Source organism: Tachypleus tridentatus, chromosome 2, assembly GCF_004210375.1.
Source record: "Tachypleus tridentatus isolate NWPU-2018 chromosome 2, ASM421037v1, whole genome shotgun sequence".
NCBI classification, from domain to species: Eukaryota; Metazoa; Arthropoda; class Merostomata; order Xiphosura; family Limulidae; genus Tachypleus; species Tachypleus tridentatus.
Genome location: NC_134826.1, coordinates 100,670,022 through 100,687,883, shown reverse-complemented (window position 1 = coordinate 100,687,883; position 17,862 = coordinate 100,670,022). Strand labels below are relative to the sequence as shown.

General features: G+C 34.5%; 1 protein-coding gene across 1 annotated transcript in view; it reads right to left on the bottom strand.

Moving 5' to 3' along the window:
- The window catches only part of LOC143244694 (ATP-binding cassette sub-family F member 1), a 98,817-nt gene that overhangs the window by 64,791 nt on the left and 16,164 nt on the right, over window positions 1-17,862 (bottom strand). The window contains exons 3-7 of the mRNA XM_076489809.1: window positions 16,667-16,798; window positions 13,390-13,490; window positions 2,680-2,765; window positions 916-1,055; window positions 606-754 (exon numbers count right to left, since the gene is read on the bottom strand). Coding sequence (XP_076345924.1) covers window positions 606-754; window positions 916-1,055; window positions 2,680-2,765; window positions 13,390-13,490; window positions 16,667-16,798 — 608 coding nt within the window. The remainder of the gene's footprint in view (window positions 1-605; window positions 755-915; window positions 1,056-2,679; window positions 2,766-13,389; window positions 13,491-16,666; window positions 16,799-17,862) is intronic.

Below are 17,862 nucleotides of genomic sequence, written 5' to 3'. Positions count from 1 at the left end.
ACACATAAGAATTCTTTAACATTTATTAAAAATAAACTAGTTAGTAGATAAATCAATTTTGATCAAAGATATTATTGGTGAATATTATGCTACTTCACCTTACAAATGTATCAATGTTATTTTAAAAGGAAAGGTCATTTTACCAATAGTAAATTTTTGTTAATGATGATATGTTTATGTGATTCACTTTCACAGTATGAAGTTATCTGCTTCAATCAGCAAATTCTGAGTATCAAAAGAAACATACTGATGACCATAAAAGAAGTTAAACCTGGTAACATATACATATATACATAAAATATATACAGAAATGGAACTTTCTGCTCAAACAATAAATACCACTGAAAACATTTAAAATCTTAAGCAAAATTGCAGGGATTTTTTCAAGCGAAAAATTACTACTTCAAAGGTTTGGACCAAGTTTTAGGCAATATAAAAATGTAAAAGACTAATTAGTTCTTTTAAACCTAATGTATCATCTAATTTCTTTGGAAAAACAAACAACAATTCCCATAATATATGCTCTTGTACTAAGTAAAAACTAAGGGATAAAATTATATACATAAACATTATTTACCATGAATATGCAATTAAATCTGACTTACCGAGCAAGAGACACTCGCATTCGCCAACCACCAGAGAAGTTCTTTGTTGGTCGATCTTGCATTCCACGAGTAAAACCTAAACCTGCCAAGATTCTTCGGGCACGTGATTCAGCAGAATCTGCTCCAATAATCTTAAGTTCCTCATAAACCTAAGCAGATACAAATCTAAGAAAGATCTTTTACAAACAGGAAAATCTATGTTTATTAAAGAGAGAATTACACATAAAAAGTTACACACAAACTGAAAAATATGTTATTTTAGCTTTTATTTTCTCAGTTGTGTTACTATAATATAAATCCAATCACAGACCTCATTTAGTCGAGTCTGATTCTTCATGTTGCCAGTACTTATTTCTTTTTCCAGTGTATTTAACTCCTCCAAAAGTTCAACCCTCTTTGTGTCAGATTTTAAAACAACCTCCACAGCTGAAGTAGCATCAGCAACTACCTCTAAATACCCCAAACAAAAACATGTTACAACTTGTGTGTGTGTGTATATATATATATATATATGCGCCAAAATTTTCCGGTACAATGAGAAATGTAATCACATTAAGGTTTATAAGTAATTTAAAATACTCACTTCCACTTAATATTGTAAACATTTATGATATATTTTCAACATAAACAGGGACAAAAATAGAATGTAACAATTGCTTTTTAGCGTGTGCTTTGCTGATAAACAAATAATTGGTGTACATTTGTCATGCTTTCCAGCAAATGTTACGGATAGCTGCTATCTACACTAGAACAAATTTAAATATAAATTACCTTTATATACAGTCCTAAAATACAAGTTAGCAGGACTTAATATAAATGTTCATGACTTTTTATTTAAGTTTTTGAGACTTTACATCTAAAAACACTTAAAAAAACTAATTTTCTAAAAACATTAAAAAAATTTCCATGATGCTCTTTCTTTACATGTTAAAATACCAAAATACCCACACATAATACACTAAACATGTTTCATGCAAGGTTATTTCTCTATAGCTTTACCCACTAAAATTAAATTGGTATTAATGAAAACACAGTTACATAGAGTAAGGAAATTTCAAGTGCACATGTGACAAAAAATAAATTTTCCATACAAAAAAAAATGCAAATAAGACTGATGAAATGTATGCATTCCTATTCAGATATCCAAGTTATTTATAAAAAATGAAACAGTCCTGCATGAATGATCTATCTTAAAGAAACAGTATAAATTACTGATAAGATATACAGGGTGTCCACAAAGTCCTTAAGCTGTTTGAATCTTTAATAACATCACTTCTATATAAGATATAAACAATCTGTAAAATAAAAATAAAAGGGAAATTTATTCAGAATTTAAATAAAATTGTTAATGATTCATTTGTTCTAATTTGTTTTATTTTCCAGATAATAAACCCTTTATTATACAGAATGGCTTTAGCTGAAGAAAAGGTCAATCGTCTTCTCTGTATCAGGCATCAGAAATTCAATTCAAAACTGGATTAAAAAAAACTTAAGGAGACTGGTTCTATTAATGGGGAACTTCAAAATCACATTCAGCTTTGTATCCAAAACAATGGTGGATATTTTGAAAGCTACATTTTTACAATTAAATATGCTAAATCTTGAATAAATTCCCTCTTTTTCTATTTTACAGATTCTTTATACCTTACATAGAAGTGAAGTTACTAAATATTCAAACTGCACACGGACTTCATGGGCACTTTGTATTTCACAGGCCAATTATCCTATTTACAAAATATGTATTTGTCAAATATCACACTTGTCAAAATATTAACTTTCATGTACAATAATATGCATATTTCCAAAGAAAAAGGTTTTGTGAACAGATTAATACTGAAAACTAAAAGAAAGTTTCAAATAAAACTGACAGTCAATGTTCATACTAGATGCTTAGATTTAATGAATCAGTAGGACCAGTTTTGAGAACTTAAAAAACAAAATATATATAAAATTGTAAATTTGATTTTTAAAAAAATCATAAGTGAATAAAATGATTAAAAATAGTTTTTGCAATTATCTAATATGATACATTTCTATTTTCATTATGAAACACACCAGTTAAGAAGTATCTCACCTTGCTCACAGAGAAGAACATCAATATTTGGAGGGATATTTAGAGCTCTATTAGCTATGTGTTTCAGCAATGTAGTCTTTCCATGGCTAAAATTATAGACATTTCTCTTTTAAGTTTATAGGTAAGCATGAAAACATTTTGTCCATGAAAAACATAAAAAATCATAAAAGTGTCACAGAATTATTCTTATTAATATACCACATTTACTAAATTTTATATATTTAGAAATAAAAAGAATTTCAAACAGATAATTACTTCTGAAACACTAAAAGGCTTTCCTTGTTGATAATAAACTCAAAACTTGCAACTCAAAATCTATTAATGTACTTTAGATGTCTGAATACCATATACATGATTTACCTATAATTCTCAACTCTTCCACTTTTCACATGATTACTTTGCAACTGTCAAGAGATCTTATACGAGCTTCTACCTCCTGTCATGATATAGATTTGCTTAAATAATGAAGTCGCAAGCTTGTTTATGAGCAAACCCACACTGACTTTAGAACTGTAATTTAATAGATTCACAACTCTTCTACTATGGGACTGCAATCACACTTTTATTTTGGTACACCACCATTCTATGTAGATGCTTTCTGTATGCATAATGCCCACACTGGTCCCCTCCACCTTCTCAATGTTGGATTCTAGCTATATTGTCGGCAGATTGAAGTATGTATTGGAAGCTAATATCTTCCTAAATTGTAAATGTGTTTCAAATCATACTTAACTCTGCTGACACTTTCCTGCCCTGCTTCTCTACTAGGAGTCAGTGTAAGTCTCAAGAAAATGATTACATTATCAAAGTGAAGTGCTTATATACAGTACCAGGAGAGAGAGTACAATGAAGAGGGTGGAAAAATTTACAAAACAGATATTGCCATGTGCATTTGAGTGGGGTATAAAAGACTGAAGCATGAATGATCAATGCTTATATAGGCAAAATTTATGTTGAAAAATAGCTATATTATCAAAGGATGGTTGGTTGGTTGATTTGGTGTTTTATGGCACAAAGCAGCTAGGTTATCTGTGCCAAACATCTAGTAAAAAGTTAAAATTAAAGTAAAATTAGGAAATTTATAAAAGTAATTTAAGGTAAAAAAAACACAGTAAAAAAATCATAAAAACCTATGTTTACATCCAGTCTAGAGCATTAAGAGAAAAACTACAGTAATACATGTGATAAAGAACTTTCTGTAGTATAACTGTAATTATCTGAACTTGCCAGGAAGACTAACAGGTAAGTACAAAAACCATTGTCAGTCACCTGAAGTTGGCCTTTCCAGTCCTGGTTCTGAGTTATTTGACGTAATGGCCATTTCAAAAAGTAATAAAAATTTTAAAAAACTTGTAGCAACATTTGAATAATAACTCGCCAGAATGATTAACATCAAGTTCAAACACGTAATTTGAACAGCAGCGTTAGTTACCTGAAGTTGGCCTTTCCAGTTCTGGTTTCAAGTTATTTGACATTACGGCTATTTTTTAATTTCAAATCGAACTAGATGGATTGTTATTATTAAAAGGGAATCTCATTAAAAAAAAGGTCTAATGTATAAATCAAAAAACTTAAATAGCATTAAAAAGATTGATGGCCTTTAAAAAACTAAACATTTTCAAGGTGGACAGTGTCACCATCACCAATAACACTGTCTAACGTTATGGACAAACTTTGGGACAGAATATGGTGAAAATGATGCCAATGTTAAGAGTCATAACAACTACAAGAAAGTGAAATGTGGTTTACTGTGACCTGAGTATCAGACAGACTACACAATGATGTATCAGTTCCAGATAAAAAAAAATGATGAGTTAAAAAACTGTGACCAATGTGCAGTCCAGTAAGAACAATTTCCTCTTTCAGATCCTTACGCAAGAAAGACAACCAAAGTCCAATAAAGGGTTTTATTTGGAAAAGCTTGCTGTCATGTTGCTCATTCCAAGTCAATGGCCAACTGGCATAAAGCTGAGCCTTGAATACAGGACCATAGTCCTTGTATGGAACAGGCATAGCAGTGATAGTGCCAGAGCAGATAGATTTTGCTGTGTCACTGGCAAGCTCATTCCCATAAATACCAACATGACCCGCTATCCAGAAAAACTGGATAGAAGTAGATGTTACAGAGAAATGAGCCAGTTGGTTTTGAATTTCATAGAGAACAGGGTGTGAACTAACGTGAAGCGATGGCCTGTAGAGAACTAAGCAAGTCAGTATAAATAGTGCAGTTTGAAAACTGCTTAACTGTAATCCAGGGCAAGAGAAATGGCATACAGTTTGGCAGTAAACACAAAAGCTGTAGAGGGGATTCTACAAGCAACCACTGAACCATAACAAACCTTGGCTGAGACAACACAGTCACCTGATTTTGAACCATCTCTATAAATAGGATTGGAAGGATGGTTCAAAAGATGTTCAGCAAATAACAGACAATATTTTGAATCATGAATGTCTGCTTTTCTCAGATGACTTAAAGAGAGGTCACATTGGGGGACCTAAGAAGCCATGGTGGAATGGGTTCATCAGTGGATATAGCAATATTATCCAAAGACAGACTCAATACATCCAACTGCAACTTGGTATGAAGGCCAAAAGGAGCAATGGCAGATCATCTATTCTGAAAAAGTATGGCCCAACAAGGAAGGAAAACAAATCTCACGTGAGATGCTTTCGTAAGGAACAAAGCTTCAAAGCATATAGTAAAGACAGTTGCAAATGGCAGAGTTGCAAAAAAGGTTCATGAAACTCTACATATAAACTCTGAATTGGGGAAATGTGGAAAGCCCCATTGCAGAGCCAAAGTCCTTGATGATGAATGGGGTCCAGCATCTTTAAGATAAAAGTCCTGGCAAACCCATAGACCAGTGATCCATAGTTGAGTTTCAAAAGAATAAGAGCATGATATATCTTATTCACAGAAGATGAATCTGCTCCCCAGGTGGTGGAAGAGAGGATATGGAGTATGTTAAGTGCTCTTGTACATTTGACCCATAGCTGCTTGATGTGTTGTATAAAAGTCAGCTTATGGTCAAAGATAAGCACCAAGAACTTTGTCTCAGGGACCACAGGCAGCACAACTTCACTGATACATAGTTCAGGACTAGGATGAATAACCCATTGGTGGCAAAAGTGCATGCAAATAGTTTTAGAAAGAGAGAAGTTAAGGCTGTTTGCTGTGGACCACTTCAGTAACTGATTGAGGGCAGTCTGTAGCTGCCACTCAATAAAACCTCATGTTTGATGACTGACAAGATGTGAAAGTTGCCAACATTGAGCCCATTTGTAACAGTAACAGGGAGTTGTTCAATGACGACACTAATCTTTATACTGAAAAGTGTGACACTTAAAACACAGCCCTAAGGGACTCCAAGCTCCTGTAGAAAAGAATGGGAAAGTGTTGAACCCACACGAACTTGGAATCTCTTGTCCATTAAAAATTAATAAAAATGAGCAAATGGCCATGTTACCCATATATATATATATGGGTCTCGCAAAATGCTATACCTCTAAGTTGTGTCATAAGCCTTCTCAATGTCCAAGAATACTGATACAAGATGAAATTTGAGAAAAGCTTCTCTGATGGACATTTCAAGTCAAATCAGGTGGTCCATGGAGGAGCACTGTTTTCAAAACCCACACTAGGTGGGTAAGATGAGGTTGTTTGATTCGAGAAACCAACTGAGACGAGCATTAACCATCCTCTCTAAGGTCTTACAGAGACAGCTTGTCAAAGCAATTGGACAGTAGTTTGAAGGAATCTTGGGAACCTTCCCATGCTTAGAGAAAGTTAAGACAATAGCCTGATGCCAGGCATCAGGAAAAACATTCTCCTTCCACATTTGGTTAAAAACAAGCATAAGAATAGTAAGAGAAGCAGGAGACAGATAGCACAGCATATTATAGTGTACATCATCCAGTCCAAAGGTGTACTGCCAGACCAATAAAGGGCCAGTTTAAATTTCACCAGTGTAAAGGGATGATTATAGTCATAAAGACAATCAACTTAAAAGGAAAGAGGTGTTTGCTCTGTCTGAGTCTTGTTGACTAAAAATGTGGAGGAAGAAGCAGAAGTGCTAGATACCAAGCAAAAGATTTCACCTAGAGTATCAGCTATTTCCTGGCCATCAGAGAGCAATGGAATATTGTCCCATATGACTTTGGAACTGGTGGTAGAAGATATGCTAGTTGTGAACTTAATCCAAGATTCCTTCTGGTTTTGACATTCACCCACTAAGCATGTGCATGGGCCAGCAGGAAAGGAGATGCAGTGCGAGTGTGGGGGATACCAACAAAAAGTATCCCAGGCTCAATTTTGGGCCTCCTGTGCTATGTGGCTGGCAGGATTCCACCACGAATGAGAATATCATGGAAAATGTGTTGAAGTTTTAGGAATACACTGAGCAGCTGCCTGTATAATATAGTCAGTTACTGCTGCCACACAGTCATCTATTGATGGCTTACAGACAATGGCAGGGTAACGTTTTGTAAGAACAGTGAAACAGGGCCAGTTTGCTTGGTCCAGCTTCCACCAGGGCAAGCGGGTCGGGTGGCATCAACCACGGCCAATCTCTCTTCAAATTATAGGAAAATGATCATTGCCTCGTGGATTAGTGTCAACCCATGAAAATAAGTAGAAGAACCATATTGAAAACAAAAAGGTTGTGATCAAAGAGCATATGCTCTATGGAGCAACCTCTCCTATCAACATCAGCACTTTAATTAAAGCCCCCCAAGATTAAAAATGGAGACAGCAACTGTTCAATGAGAGCATCAAGGTCTGATTGAACATATGTCTCTCTAGGTGACAGTTAGAGAGAACAAATAGTAATGGTACGACCCAAGGAAACACGGATGGCTATGGCCTCCAAGTGCGTATCGAGTGGCAAGGACAGGGTGGGCACATGCTGATCAACTAATAGTGCCACCCCTCCATGCACTTGTCCATTACACAGCCTGTCATTTCTGTACAATGAAAACTGCCAAAAGATGACTGTATCCTCAGGTTTCAGAAATGTTTCCTGTAAGTAAAGACATACAGGATGGTTAAAAACAATCAGTGTATTGACGTCATCAGATTAGAACATAAACTTTGACAGTTCCATTGTATCAAGGTGGCCATTTTTATTTACGTGTAGGTGAATTGGGTGGAGAGCCCTTCTGTTTACAACCATGTATTTTTTGTTTGCTGTCTTTATTTGAGGGAGGTCAATCGACCTCCATGGATCCTGCCTGAGGTTGATTGAGCAGGTCTTTGCTGTTGGAAGAGGATTCCAGCAATTGAGGACATGAATGAATGATCGTTTTGCATGGTGGGGTGGGAGAATAAGATATATCTATGGAAATGCCTGTACCCAAAACCAAAGGAAAGGAATCTTGGAATTTGTTGGAATGTATGGAAGGGACAGAGATGGGTGCTGAAGTTAATTCATAAACCTTTTTAGCCATGGAAGTTAAAAGACTTTTCATTTATTTTGAAAATGATTCTTTTGGAGGCACAGAGACATTCGTCTTCACTCCTACTGTCAAACGAAGTGCAGCAGCATATGTCTGAGATGAAGTGGTGGCCAGCAACTTGCAAGCCTCAAGAAAAGTAATGTTATAAATCATTTCCAAACATTGCACCTCTTTTTCTTCCAACCAATTAAGGCAAGAACGAAAGTAGCATGTGTGAGAGCCATTGCAAGTGATGCAGTGAGGGTCCATTTCACACTCGTAGGCATCATGGTCCTTGCCACCTCAATAAGCACACGTCAAGGAACCACATGACGTCTTCGAGTGACAGAACCACTGGCACTGGAAACATGGAAAGGGTTTGGAATGTATGGCCGTATTCTGCAATTAATATAACCTGCCTTGATGGTGGCAGGCGGACATGGTGATGTAAATGTCAGAATTAAGACATTGGTCGGCATCATAATTCCTTCTTTGAGAGTGGATATATGCCTCACTGCAGAAACCCCTTGGGTGGAGAAACCAGCAAGAATCTCTGATTCTGGGATGTTCTTCAAATCCCTCTCAACAATAACTTCTCATGATTAATTCAAAGTAGCATGAGGTGTAACCTCAATAGGTATATCCCCAATTGTCTTTGAATGCAAGAGGAGTTCACTGTGTTGAGATGTGGATGTTCCCATCAATATGTCACCAGATTGAAGCTTCTTTACTGACTTTGGAGAGCCAGCAAGTCCCTTTATTCCCTTTGGAATGAAAGAAGGGAGACATTTGCCCTGAAGGTTTGTCTGAAAGTGAATGCAATATAAGAAAATGAGGTACAACATGTTGTACAGATGGTGAAGATTGCTGCTCAAAATCTTCAAGAAGTGGTCGTTTACCTATAGATTGTTTTTTCACTATTTTATTAAGATTTTTAATTGGAATATCCATTATAAAAAAAAGGAAAATTTCGGTGCCTACTGACCCCACCCACCATGGAACCCTAAAAGAGGACACTGCAGCAACGCCAGGGTTTCATGAGCACTATACCCAAACACCAACCTCTGGTACAATGTCCACAGCACCTGTTAAGAACATCCAACACTAGTACTTGGTTGACCCTAGCCCAAATGGACCAGCCAACTGACCCAATGGGGGCCACCCCAAGGCCATCCATCTACAGGAATTCAAGGCCAAAGTGGTGTGTTAGGGTTGGACCCCTCAACCACCAGGATTCTCTCATACCCTTTTACGGGTTGCCATGCACAGCAAACATGTGGGAGGATGTTTAGATCCCAGAGGAGGTAAACTGGAAAAACAGAACCTTCCCTGGGATGCTCCCTCACCACATACAGGAATCCACACCAAGGGGTCAAAGGATGGTGAGTAAGTTTTGGAAATTATTTTTCTAAAAACATAATGCTGTAAGTAAAAAATGAATTGAAATGATGTCCAATACTTGCTATGGTACAAAATTAATTTATACTTGTACATCATACTTGATAGGCCTCATTTATTCTCTAAAGTGTAGGGGAAAATAAATTAATTTTTGTTAATTTCAAATATGCATTTTAGAAAAACCAAACAATTATCAAATTACTATATATATGTAAAAACCACTGAAATCTATCTGACTTTCTAACTGAGCCACATGGGGTTTAAAAACTTTCTTCAGAGCAGACTTATGGAAAACACAAAATAAGTTGGCTAGTGCCCCAACTTCCTGGAAGCAGAGTGAGAAAGGAAGACTTGTGTATGTCATTGTATGCAAGTTCAGTTAGTGTTTTATCTAAAAAGGAAAAGAACAGCACACCACAAATCAAACTTTGTTTTTTAATGATTTTTTTTGCATGCTCTTCTCAATGACAATCGAGTGCTTCCTAGATCATGTCTTCAAAATCTCCTTTCGATTAAAAGTTTCCCCTCAAAGCCAATTACAAACAACTGTCAGATTTACAAAGTCTGGGAGTCCTCTTTCTGTTGGTTATAAACATGTACTTAACCCTTAGACAACAGGAATGTTGTAGATAATAGCTTACCACAGGCTTAAAAAATTGGGGAAAAAGTTTCTCAAACATAATCTTTAGCATTTTTATTATGAATTTGAACAAAATATGAAAAAAAAAGCATGATAAAGACTTATTACAAATTCAAATGTTTTTAGGTTATGAAAATCATGAAACCTTTCTCCAATACACAGCGTTATTCTGTATTCTTTACACCAGATAGTCACCATCTTTCGTTTCTTTTCTTGTTGTATGCACACATAAAAACTCAAAATTGAGATATCAATTAGGTGAAAAAAGAGCTTGTACCACTTTACACATTTATGAAGGCAATCAGTTTGTCCAATTTGCATGCCAGTTTTGTCAACTAGTCTCATATTGACAGTATAACCTAAAACCTTATTGGGCTTGATTATTGGTTGTTTAGTTTTGTAATCATCCTTTCCACTGTATTTAATTTCACCTTTATATACTGTACTAAGCAAAGTAACAGGATGTTTGTCTTTCCATTGAAGTGCTAAAATATTCCCTTGCTTCTTGATCTCAACATCACCCTTGTTTAGAGATGTAAATTTAGGCATGTTCTTCTGATTACTTCTAACTGTTCCACAAAAACCAGTCTTATTTTCAAAGAGAAAATTGCATAAATACAGACTTGTATAGTAATTAGAAGTTTGTGTGTGTCTTCTCATAGCAAAGCCACATTGGGTTATCTGCTGAGTCCACCAAGGGAAATCAAACTCCTGATTTTAGCATTGTAAATCCATAGACTTACCACTGTACCAGAGGGAGACTTATCAGTATATAATATATGACCTTTTCCAAGATAGTCTTTAATCAACTGATTGACAAATGATCCTGAAAATCCTAATCAGGGATCTTTAGGAACATCTACATCACTTGCAGAACAGAAAATCACATCTATTACAATTCCTGTTTCACAGTCACATGATAGAAAAGCCCTTTATTCCAAATCTACAGTGCTCATTTGATATGTATTGCTTGAAAACAATGTGATCCTTAAAAAAGAAACAAAGGTCCATCAATTATTACTTTTTGAAATAGAGAAAAACATTCCTTAGCTTTATTCTTCAACACTGTAATTACTTCTCAAACTTTCCACAATCAATTGTTTGCAATTGGTTCTTTGTCACTTGTAATGTGTATATATCTAAGAATCTCCCTGAATAGATCTCAAGTAAAGTATTTTAGAAAAATTGGGAGTTCCTATAAGGGGATCATTCTTCCAATAGTCAGCCATCATATGCTCTTTTACTTATGGAATAAGCATCAACAAAGCAAAAAAGTGTACATTTCCTCTATAGTTGTATCTTCCCATTTCTTATTTTGTGAAGTACAGGGAGTGTTACTTTCACTGTTTCTGAAATTCAAGGACATACAAAACTCGTAATATCTGTTAGTTTCTCACACAATATGACCCTTTATACTTTGGTCAAATATAGCAGTGAAAAATTCATATTCTTTAGATTCATCTGTGAATCCAGCATTTCTACTATCAAAAGAAGGAATAAATGGATCAAACTCATGACACCTTACCCAGCGACTGCAATTAGAAATTTATAAAATAACTCTAGAACACCACCAGAACAACAGAGACAGCAAATAAAGGTTTATAATATCACTCTGGAACACCACTAGAACAACAGATACAGCAACTAGAAGTTTATAAAATCACTCTGGAACACCACCAGAACAACAGATATGGCAACCAGAAGTTTATAAAATCACTCTGTAACACCATCAGGATAATAGAATACAGAAACTAGTTTATAGAGTCACTCTAGGACACCACCAGAACAACAGAGACACTATCTAAATCATGTTCAGAACTTGAAACAGTTGAATTTGATGATGATGAAAAATCTGAAGAATTTTCTTCATTGTAATAATTATCAAGTGCTAATACTCCAATTTTGTCTTTTGATGAAAAACATTTTCGCTTCATTCCCTTAGCTGATGCACCCTTCCATTTATGGTTCATGACTTACACCGAGAAAAAACTCAAACATAACGCTTTGAGTGGGTACGCTCACTATGGTGTGAGGGGGTTGCCAACTAATGTTTTTACCCTTTATCATCAAATGATGATAGCTGTACAGAGTGCAGAGCATAAAGTCATCAATTGATGATGGGTGCCCTTTTCAAGGAAAACATCAATTGATGATGGCTGCTTTTAAGGGTTGAGAGATGTAGACATGAGTAGATGAGAGGTTCCAAAATAATGGAGTAGTGGTTGGAGCTATCCTTGCAAGTTTGCAAAATATGTTGATATCATAGCAAGTCAAGAAGGTGGGAGGATATTTCATTCTAGGTGTACCTTGTAACTGTTTGAAATTTGAGTTTCTAATTTATTAACCATAAGAGACATTGTACAGTAAACAAAATAAAATATAAATTCAGCAGAACATAAGGCACATAAAAATTTAATTTCTGCCACTTACATTAAATATTTTCTTTCAAATTGAGAAATTAAAAACAGGTAATATTAAAACTGTATTTCCAAACTACAACATGATGCTAATTTTAATGATATACAAAAATAAAGTTATCCAATTATATTTTGAAAATATTTTTCTAAAACATTGTAGCATGTCTTGAGACCTGTCCATTGAGAGGAGGTTAATATATTAACCTGACAATAACCTAAGAAGGTCAAAACATGGTTCTGCACTTTATTTTTAATTAAAGTTTTAGTACCCACAATAGCTGTCTATAAAATACAAATTAAGGAAATGTTTTTCATATTAAAAGCTGATTAAATTCAATTTTCTAAAGAGTACTCTATTTTTTTATATATATTTTGTCTACTATGTACCATTTTGCATTGTATTTTCAACATTTTTTTAAAATTTACAGAAAATTAAAAGATAAAACATTAAAATCTTGAAAGAGTATAACCTATTTTTACATCCTTTAATTTTTGAACTAGAAGCCAGCATTGATAACATCTCTTTTTAATTACACTATGATCTTTATTTTCAGCAAAATGCATAGTTGAATGACAAAATTCAGTAAATACAGTAGTGCTTTCATATTTTATTGCAGAAATTTTGTATAATTTTTGGTCATAACAATGGTTTTAATAAGAGGAACTAATAGAAACTGTTTCAAACTTAGTCACATAAGGAAAAAGTTATTTGTATATTTATCTCCAACAACAAACTACTGTAACAACGAGAGAAAGAGGGAGATGATTTATGATCATCAAGGATTTCTGTATGTTACAAATATGAACAAAATTTGAACTTACCCATTGGGACCCACTAAACCGTATCGTCTCCCTGCCGTTATATGTAAACTAGCATTAACAAATAGATCCTTTCCTCGAGCTGATATAGAAAAATTATCCACCTAATAATGAAATGAAAAAAGGATTTTCAATCAAGTAAAGTTAGATGTTAATAATAATTATGATATGCATCAGTTATATAAAGTGTAGATTAAAAATGTTTCTGGGCCTTTTAAATTAAATATGGTAAAACATAATGATTTGGCTGTAACTATGATATTTGATAATTTGAAATAGCAAACTTTTTTCCCTTTTATGAGGACAACAACATAAAAATAAATTTAAAGCTACAGAAAACTCTAAAATATACAAGTTAGTAATTCAAAAAACAAAGAGAAAAACAAACTTAATATAGAATGAATGCTTACCTTCATAAAAGAAGGTGCTTTAGTACTTAAGGCTTGTTAACACTAAAAATTAAATTACTTTATCAAACATTTGTAGAATAATAATCAATAAAATTAATCTCATAACAGTACAAAACACAGTTTGTAATATGCTTTAATGTCAATCAAAATATTTGGTTACAATGTTCAATTATAATATATGATACATCAAAAATATAACATTAATACATAAATTAACAACTACCTTCAAAAAATGTAATTATTAGTTAATGTTAAGTACAGCACTAAATCAAAATTACAAGTCATTTAAATTACAATATTGCAGAGAAATTTATAAAAATTATATATATCTATATTTCTTCTTTTTTCCCCCACACATTCCAGTCATTAAGTCGTGCTCTGCAATGGTTAGTTGCAAACTCTCTTTGTTAACCTGAAGATGACCTAAGAAGGTCAAAACATTGATCTATATTTTATTTTAATAAAAGTTTTAATACTCATACCAGCCATCTTGAGATAAATTAATAATCAGATCTTTGAGTATGGCTGTTATCCTATAACTGGCCACCATAGTGGTCTTTGAATGCCTTGAACTTTCATAACAGCCCTCTAACAGTTCCATTGTATCAAGGTGTCCATTTTTATTTTGTGTAGATGAATTGGGTGGAGAACCCCTCTGTTTACGACCACGTCTTTTTTCCTTACCATTCTTATTCGAGGGAGGTCTATCAATCTCCATGAATCCTGCCCTAGGTTGATTGGGCAGGTCTTTGCTGTTGGAAGGAGATTCCAGTGACTGAAGACGTGAATAAATGATTGTTTTGCATCTTGGGGTGGGAGAAGAAATCGTATCCGAGGAAATGCCTGTATCCGGAACCAAAGCATATGAACCTTGAGGTTTGTTGGAACGTATTTAAGATGGAAGTTGAAGTTGATTCATCAACTTTTTTAACAATGGAGGTCAAAATACTTTTCATATGTTTTGAGAATGATTCTTTTGGAGTCACAGAAAGATCTGTCTGCACTCCCACTGTAGTAGTGGAACAAAGTGCAGCAGCATACGTCAGAGATGACATGGTGGACGGTAACTTTCGAGCCTCACGATAAATAATGTTATGAATCATTTTCAAATGCTGCACCTCTTTTCCTTCCCACCATTTAGGACAAGAACAAAAGTGAGACAGGTGAGAGCCATCACAGTTGACGTAATGAGGGTCCGTTTCGCACTCATAGGCACCATGGTCCTTGCCACCACAACAAGCACATCTCTAGGAACCACTACGACTTCTTCGGGTGACCAAACTGTTGACACTGGAAACATCAGAGTAGGTACAAAATGTATAGCTGTATCCTGCAATTAAGATAACCTGCCTTGATGGTGGCAGGTGGATGGAAGTGATGGTGTAAATGTCAGAATGAGGACATTGGTCGGCATCGTAATTCCATCTTTGTAAATGGAGATAAGCCTCACTGCAGAAACTCCTTGGGTGGAGAAACCAGTGAGAATCTCTGACTCGGGGATATTCTTCAAATCCCTCTCAACAATAATTCCTTTGAGATGAACTCAAAGTAATATGAGGTGTAACCTCAATAGGTATATTCCCAATCCCCTTTAATGCAAGAGGAGTTCACTGTGTTGAGATGTGGAAGCTTCCACCAATATGTCACCAGATCAAAGCTTCTTTAGTGACTTTGGAGAGTCAGCAAGTCCCTCTAGTTCCTTCTAAATGAAAATGGGAGACACTTGCTCTCAAGGTTTGTCTGAAAGTGAATGCAATATAAGAAAATTAGGTACAACAGGTGGTACAGATGGTGAGGATCTTCAAAACATGGTCGTTTACCTACAGATTGTTTTTTCCCTATTTTATTAAGATTTTTAATTAGAGCATCCATTATAAAAAAAGAAAATTTTCAATGCCCACTGACCCCATCCACCTTGGAGCCCTTAGGGGAATTGCACTACAATGTCAAACAAGGACACTGCAGCAACATTAGGGTTTCATGCTCACTATACCCAAACACCAGCATCAGATACAATGTCCACAACAGCTGTTGAGAACATCCAACACTGGTATTTGTTTGACCCTAGCCCAAGTGGACCAGCCGAATGTCCCAAGGGGACCATCCCAAGGACGCCCATCTACAGGAATTCAAGGCCAAAGTGGTGTGTTAGGGTTGGACCCCTCAGCTACCAGGATTCTCTCTTCCCCTTCATGGAGAACCACGCACAGCAAACACGTGAGTGTATGTTTAGATCCTACAGGAGGTAAACTGAAATAAGAGAACCTTAACTGGAAGGTCCCCTCACCACGTACAGGAATCCATACCAAGGGAGAAACAAAATGAAGAGTAGATAAAAAAAAAATGGACTAACTGAATGTAAAAATACTTGAATAAGGCTAATGTTTGACTTTACTTTCCAATAGTCTACTAAATGCATCATCCTACTAATACCAGCTTTGAGCCCGAAACTTTTACATGAGCCCTTTAAAAGTTTAATTAAAATTATTTTCACAAATACAAAAGAATTTGATTATGCTTAAAACAAAAATGTATTTCATCATTAACACTACATCTTGGATCTCTGAAAGCATTGCATTAATACCAACAGATGGAAAAAAGCAATATTAATGTTTATTACAAATTTGACTTAATAAAAATGATATGGCTTAAAAATATAGTTATGAATCACAACAAGCTTGACTTGCAGTGGAACAAAGAATAAACATATGTCAGATAAAAAATAATGTGTATAAAATATTGTGAAAGTTATAAAAAAATGCTGAAGTTTAAATATATATAAGGAGTAGCATGAGGATAAAATTGCAGAAATACATAAAAGAAATTAACAATATCACTGCAGAAAACTTGTATGGTAAAGCACTACCCACCTTTATGTCAATAGCATTTTCTAACTGCTGTTGCTGAGATGTTGATTTTTCTGCCTGAGATACAGTAAACTGAGCATCTATCTTCTCAGAATGAGGTTTTCCAACTGCTTCAAGTTGTTTCTGGTATTCTAACTATAACATAATGCATAATAATAATAATGTATTTAATGTATTTTATTCAAATGAAAATAATTGAATATGTTCACTTAAGAGTATTTTAACCATATCAGCTCCACCCATACATTTACAAATGCTTAATATCATTTTGCCAACTATGGTAATGTAAAAAAACCTTCTATTGACAATAAAGGGTTAATTAGTACTAAGATTGTCATTTAATAAAAATGGAATTTTCACATGCATGTAAAAATCATGCAATAATATTATTTTCTCAGAAAAACTTATTTTACAAAACATATTATTTAACCATTTTACAATGGGTCACAGGTCAAGTCCCATGTTGACTTACATTCAAAATTTTATTGAACAATTTTATGAATTTTTGTCAATACGTTTAGAATCAAATTTTAGATTATAATTCAAGCTTTAACCTGTTGACTACCAAGTATTTTAGCTTCTATGGCAGTTCCTATGCTGGTTTTTTTTCAGCAAAATTGAGTAAGTTTTAAAACAAAGGAAATAAGCAACAAATACTATTTTTTCTCTTAGCCAAACTTATAGTTGTACACAAAATGAAGAAATATGTACAAAACATGAAACAATAACTCGTCTGTGGCACTGTGTTACTGATCGGCTTGGATGAGTTATCTCGTCTATGGCACTAAACAGGTAAATGTTATATATATCAGTCAATTTCTTAATTTGAAAGTGAATATTAAATGAACACACCTAAATATAGGTTTTATTGAGTCACTTGGTATGTTAAATGCAGCACTGTTTACAATTAGATGTTTATGATGTCAAAATACTAAGTCTATAGTTTTGTGCAAATTAGAACCTCAAATTACTAATGTAGTCAAGCTAGAATATAAAATAAGAACCTCATATCTTTTTATTTTGCTGAGTTATGGCTGATGTACTGAATCAAAGATGGTGGCCCCATTAAACTCTTTCTATTAATTGAAATGGTCCCTTATATATTCTTGCTACAGTATATGCTATGTGAATAACTAATTGACAGCTTAAAATATCCCCTTTGGGGTTATCTCAGCAATTTTAATCTGTGAAAAAGTTAC